At 38.5% G+C, this 6,000-nt stretch overlaps 1 protein-coding gene across 1 annotated transcript in view; it reads left to right on the forward strand.

Moving 5' to 3' along the window:
• SLC25A17 (solute carrier family 25 member 17) overlaps positions 1 to 5,341 on the forward strand; it is a 32,427-nt gene extending 27,086 nt beyond the window's left edge. The window contains exons 8-9 of the mRNA XM_036457646.2: positions 1,212 to 1,294; positions 4,014 to 5,341. Of these exons, the coding sequence (XP_036313539.1) occupies positions 1,212 to 1,294; positions 4,014 to 4,161 (231 nt within the window). The 3' untranslated portion in view covers positions 4,162 to 5,341. The remainder of the gene's footprint in view (positions 1 to 1,211; positions 1,295 to 4,013) is intronic.
• The last annotated feature ends 659 nt before the right edge of the window (positions 5,342 to 6,000 follow it).

The following is a 6,000-nucleotide window of genomic DNA, read 5'->3' on the forward strand; positions in this document are numbered from 1 at the left end:
GAATGGGTTCCTCAGAGGAGGCATTACCAAGACTTAAAGTGAGATAAGGACCCAGCTATGCGAAGAGCATTGTAGGAAGAGGGAACATTATGTGCTAAGCGTTTGGTGAATCCTAGGAACCGAAAGGAGGCCGCTGTGGGTGGAGAATGGCTCAGGATGAGATTGGAAAAGTAGCAGGGAAGGTCTAGAGTTTACTCGCAAATCGTGGGAAGCCTTTGAAGGGTTTTACACCGGGGAGTAATGTGTTCTGACTTACAGTTCTAGAGCAGTGTGGCTGTTCTGATGAATTGGTCAGAGGCTAAGAGAAAAGGGGGCTGGGAATCGGGTAAGAGGCCATTTCAGCAACACAGGTGAGAGGTGATAGTGGCCTAGATTGAAGTGGTAGCAGTGGCCAGGAGAGAGATATGGAAAGAGTTATGATCTGGCCCAGCGGGCATAGCTCAGTGGTTGAGCTTCAACCTATGAACCAGGAGGTTTAGGTTCTATTCCTGGTCAGAATATATGTTCGGGTTGAGGGCTCAATCCCCAGTGTGGGGTGTGTAGAAGGCAGCCGATCAATGATTCTCATCATTGATGTTTCTATTTTCCCCTCTGAAATCAATAAAAAAATATATATTTTAAAAAGTGTTATGATCTGTTTTGGAGAAAAAACGTCAAAGAACTCATCGATGGATAAAATGGCAGTAGTAGTGAGAGTATGTCAGTTCAAAAAATTATAACCTCTTAAAAGTATTTTTACTAATGTACTATTTAAAACTTAGTACTTTATATAAAGGAATTCAGTAGCATTCAAATAATGTTTTTTGACTTATCATATAAACATAACAATGTGAAGAGCTTAAACTTTAATGGTTCTAACTGGTTAGTATTTATCAGAACATCTTAAAGGACTGGAAGTAAAGCCATACATACCATCACTATTTATATTTTCATCATGGGCGTGTATTTTTTCTTTTGAGGTAGAATCTTCCCCATAATTCTCTGTAAAGTGAAAATTCTCTTGCTTGCTTCATTGAAACATATTTCTTGTTTTCACTTATTTCACTGAAACATAGAGGATTCATAAAATCCACATAGTAATTGGATATTTTTATTACTGTATGGTGTGTAAGACATCACTCCCAACAGAATTTACTCTGCAGGTACAAATTAAGATAAAGAAAGCAGTACTATACAGTCTTTTATTTATTTATTTTTTCCTTCTTCCCCAGTTTGGACGTCACAGACTCAACCCAGAAAACAGAACATTGGGGAGTCTTCGCAATGTTCTCTATCTTCTTCACCAGCGAGTAAGGTGCGTTTTCACAGCCCCCCTGCTGGGGAGCGGGTGGGTTTGCTGACCTTGTTCAGCTGCCTCTTTAGCGGCAGCCTGGAAACCTCTCCCTTGGATTCTGTGCTCAGACATTTCTCATTTTAGGGGTTTGGTGAAATATGACAGTACTTTGGGAAATTAGGGAAAAGTTCAAATCCTTGTACTTCGTTATAAATATGCAGAACTCCTGTATAACGGGAACCCTCCAAAATCTAATATACCGTTCTGCTTGAGTGGCATATCCTGTGGACTCTCTCAGAGATAGGAATTATAGAGCAGTAGTCACAGTGAGGAAGGAAGCGGGGAGTAGGGAGAGTAATAACAATTATAATGGTAATGAAGATGGTAAGAGTAACATTTTTGAGTGTTCGCTTTGTGGCAGACACTGATCTTGATGCTTTATGTAGACAATATCACTTAGTCTGAACAGTAGTCCTGTGAGGCATGTACTTTGTTTTGTTTCAAGAAATTGATCTTTAGGGATCCTTTGAAAGAGGAAGTGGGAATATAGCTTGGCATTTGGAAAGCAGCTTGGCATTTTCTTAAAAAGTTAGATGCACTTCCCATAGGACCCAGCCATTCCACCTCAGGACATAAAATGTGTCTGCACAGAAACTTGTACAAAATGTTAATAGCAGCTTTATTTGTAAGAGTCAAAAACTGGAAACAACTCAAATGTTCATTGTCAGGTGAACAGATACATAAATTGTGATATTTCTCTATAATGGCATACTGAGAAATAAAAAAGTAGCTATTATTGATTCATGCAGCAACATGGATGAATCTCAAAATAATTATGCCGAGTGAAAGCAGTCAGACATGATTCCACTTATATAAAACATAGAAAATGCAAATCCATAGTGACTGAAAGCAAATCAGTAGTTACCTGGGGCAGAGGTAGGAGGAGGGAGGGAATGATTATAAAGAGACCTGTGGATACTTTGGGGGTGATGATATGTTCACTATCTTGAATGTAGGGATGGTTTTGTGGGTATGTACATCAGTTAAAATTCACCATAACTTCTGTCCGACTTGGCTACAACTCTGAGGTTCCCATTCCTCCATCCCACTGGGATTTAGTTATTTAAATTAATTTGCTAGAGTGTCTCACAGATCTCTGGAAACATTTATGTTACCAGTTTATTAAAGGATGTCATGACACATGAACAGCCAGATGAAGAGCTGCACAGGGTGAGGTCTGTGGGGTCCCATCACAGAAGCACCTGTGCCCATGGAGTTGGGGTGCATCACCCTTCTGGGGCGTGGATGTGTTCACCCACCTGAGAGCTCTTTGAACCCCAGACTGTTGGTTTTATGAAGGTTTCATCATGTGGGCACAATCTATCAACTCTTTGTCTGGCTCTCTCCCCTTTCTGGAGGATGGAGATGAGGCTGAGAATTCCAAGCTTCTGATCATGGCTTACTCCCCCACCTCACCCCCACCCCCGCACCATCCAGAAGCCCACCAAGAGTCATCTCATTACAACAGAAGACACTGCAATTACCGAGGATATTCTGATATTTAGAGACTCTGCCAGGATCCAGGGTCAGAGACCAAATATTAGAACAAGAGATGATCCTGTTGCTCTTATCCCTCAAGTAATCCCAAGGGTTTTAGGAGCGCTCTGTGCCAGGAACCAGGGACAGAGATCGATTACCTGCTTTCTGTTATGTCACAGCAGACCTCACCTTGAGAAACACTGAAGTGGACTTTCTTGGGGGAACGTAATTCACGTTAATTAATGAACTAGCAATTCATGCGTCTAGGCTTTTCATTGCTATTTAATCACATGATTTGCCCCAAATAGTAAGTTTTCACACATAGCAAATAAAATATAGAATAGCTTGTGTATGGAGCACTTGATCAGTTGTACTGTCTGCCTCAGTGTTCATGCCGTACATAGGCCTGGAGTTGCTGATGAACTAGCATATGACATCAGTTCACTCTCAACATGCAGCGGCTATGGAGAAATCATTTCCTCTGAGGTTTTGGTTTTAGCTGAAGTAGTCTTCTCTATGGTTAGAGTAGTGGTCCTAAATGGCTGATCTCCACCTGGAAATTTATTAGAAATCCGAATTTCTAATTAAGCCCATCCCAGGCTTAATAAACCAGAAACTCTGGGGATGTGACCCAGCAATCTGTGGTTTAATAAGCCCTTTAGGTGATTCTGATGCAGGACGCTAACTTTGAGAACCCCTGGGTTGGAAGACCAAATGTATAGGAAGGCTGAAAAACAGGCAGCTTTCACTTTGGTCATTTTGCCTAGTTCTGTTGAAGCCAAAATGATCTAAAACAATTTGCAGTTTTCCTACCATTTAAGGACTATTAAGTTGAAATAACTGAGTCGGGAGAGTGTTAAAGATCTAAAAGTTCTTAGATCTCAGATCTTGGCATTGAGATGGTTTTAGGATTTGCATCCTATCTGGGATATTGTCAGCATTCTACTAATTAATGGTGATAATGAAGACAAAAGGATTGGTGGCTTGTGAATACTGAACTTTAATCGATCTTCAAGTGCCTTGACAGATAATAGTTTGACAACAGAAGTCTGTTTCTACCTAAAACTTCCATTGCTTGTTTTAATCCTGAGGATAAACCTTTGCAAAGTCGCCATCAAAGTAGTGACTGTCTCTTTGATGCAGGAGTTGACTTTTATAAAGAAAATCTTTTACTTTATGTTTCAAACTTCTTTTCTTTTAGGAGATTTGGAATAATAGGACTCTACAAAGGACTTGAAGCCAAACTGCTACAGACAGTCCTCACTGCTGCTCTCATGTTCCTTGTGTATGAGAAACTGGTGGCTGCTACCTTCACAGTGATGGGGCTGAAGAGGGGACCCAAGCATTGAGACACCTTACCCTGCGGAGTGAGGACGGTGCTCAAGATGGGAGTTTCTTTCTGTGCGAAGAGAAGTGATTCTTTCTTTTTTTTAACTTTTGCTCTTCCACCATGAATTTTTACCCTCGTTGGCTTTAAAAATATTTAAGGGTAAACATAGAGGATAGCCAACTTAATTTTTATGATGATTGGTTGAATTTTGTGGGGGAGGTTGGACTGGTGGTCTATGAAGAGAAAGCATTATTGAAAACCTAAAATTAAAAGTTTGTGGATTGATTAGTCTTCTTAATGAACTATTAAGAAAGAATAGACTATTGCTCTCATGTGTAATCTTTTCTAGTTAAAATCTTTCTTAAATTTACCAACTGTTCTCTTTTCCTGATTTCTACCCCAGGTTCTAGAACAAATTTTATGCCATGAAATTCTCCTCATATGCCTTTTATGTCTTAATCTTGTTATTTTCCTCACTGAAAATAATATTATGACTATGTCATGAGAGCATGATTTTATTTTTGTTGGATTTTTTTCTGCTTTAGGAAAGGTGTCTTCTTTAGTACATGAGCTATTTATTTTGTGGGAGAAATTAAAATTATTAATCCCAAATGATTCTCTTATAAACTATTTGTAAACATCACTTATTCATTAGTATTTGACATAATTTTAAAATATTTATTTTGAATCAACTCTTTGATTCTGAAAGGCTTGAAGTGTTATGTTTATCCAAACATGTCTCAATCAAGTCAAACCCCAATGAATTGTCAGCACCTTTATTAAGATATTACATTGAATTGACCTGGTAAAAATCACAGAAAAGGGGAAGGGAGCAAACCTTGGTTAGTCTCTGGAATATTATCTCCCTTACCAAACTCTTGGAGGAGGCTGTATTTTTTTTTATTATTATTATTATTTTTTTTTTTTTACAATAAACATATGATTGAGATTCTTTCTATTGGGAAACATTCCTTAGAGTTCTGCTACTCAAAGTGTAGTATGTCAAGCAGTAGTATTGAGAGCTGGTTGGACATGCAGGCCCAGATCTTCATTGTAACAAGATCAACAGGAGATTCATACTCACATTTAAGTTGCAGAGACCTTAGCACACCTGACCCAACAGAGGATGTGATTGTTTTCAATTATGGAAACCAAGACAAAGATTGGGAAGATTGACTAATGTATTAAAACAACCTCTGGGAAAACCGGGAGTCTTATGTCATTTACTTTCCCTCGTAGCACAGGGTAAGGTGGTATGTAGCCAGGAGGGAATTAGACATCTCAAGCCACTCAAGAAACAAACAAGCTTAGTAAACTAGCTTTTTGGGTTTCTGTGACTTAGTTTTTATCCCTATAATAAAATGACAGGCTTTTTATGTATAAATATAATTCAATCAGAGATTAATAATGAAGAATCTGTGGACTGTGGTATTTACGATAGTTCCATTTTGAGAGGAGAAATTTCTTTTTGTTATTTTTCCTCTGGCCACTTTGGTAATTTCAAAATATCTGATTATCAAACTAGTAATTGAAAAATCATTGTGTTGGTCTAGAAAACCAGAATTGGGAGGAGCTACTAACTGGGGACTAGACTGAATACTCGTCCTTTAATTAAAACAGAATGGTAGGCAGAATTGGCCCATTACTGCTTTTTATTTTACTTAAAGTTTGTGAGTATCTGTGATGGGTCTTGAGTGGGAAGCACATAATTGATTTTTATTTTTATACAGGAGAAGAATGATGATAAAGATGCCATGTGTAGTTTTGTTTTTGTTTTAATTATACAGTTCATGTTGGAACTTGGATTTTGAGCTCAGGTATTGTGGAATGATATGTTTGCATAATTTCCAAGTCAAAT

Source organism: Pipistrellus kuhlii, unplaced genomic scaffold (genome assembly GCF_014108245.1).
Source record: "Pipistrellus kuhlii isolate mPipKuh1 unplaced genomic scaffold, mPipKuh1.p scaffold_m20_p_3, whole genome shotgun sequence".
Lineage (NCBI taxonomy): Eukaryota > Metazoa > Chordata > Mammalia > Chiroptera > Vespertilionidae > Pipistrellus > Pipistrellus kuhlii.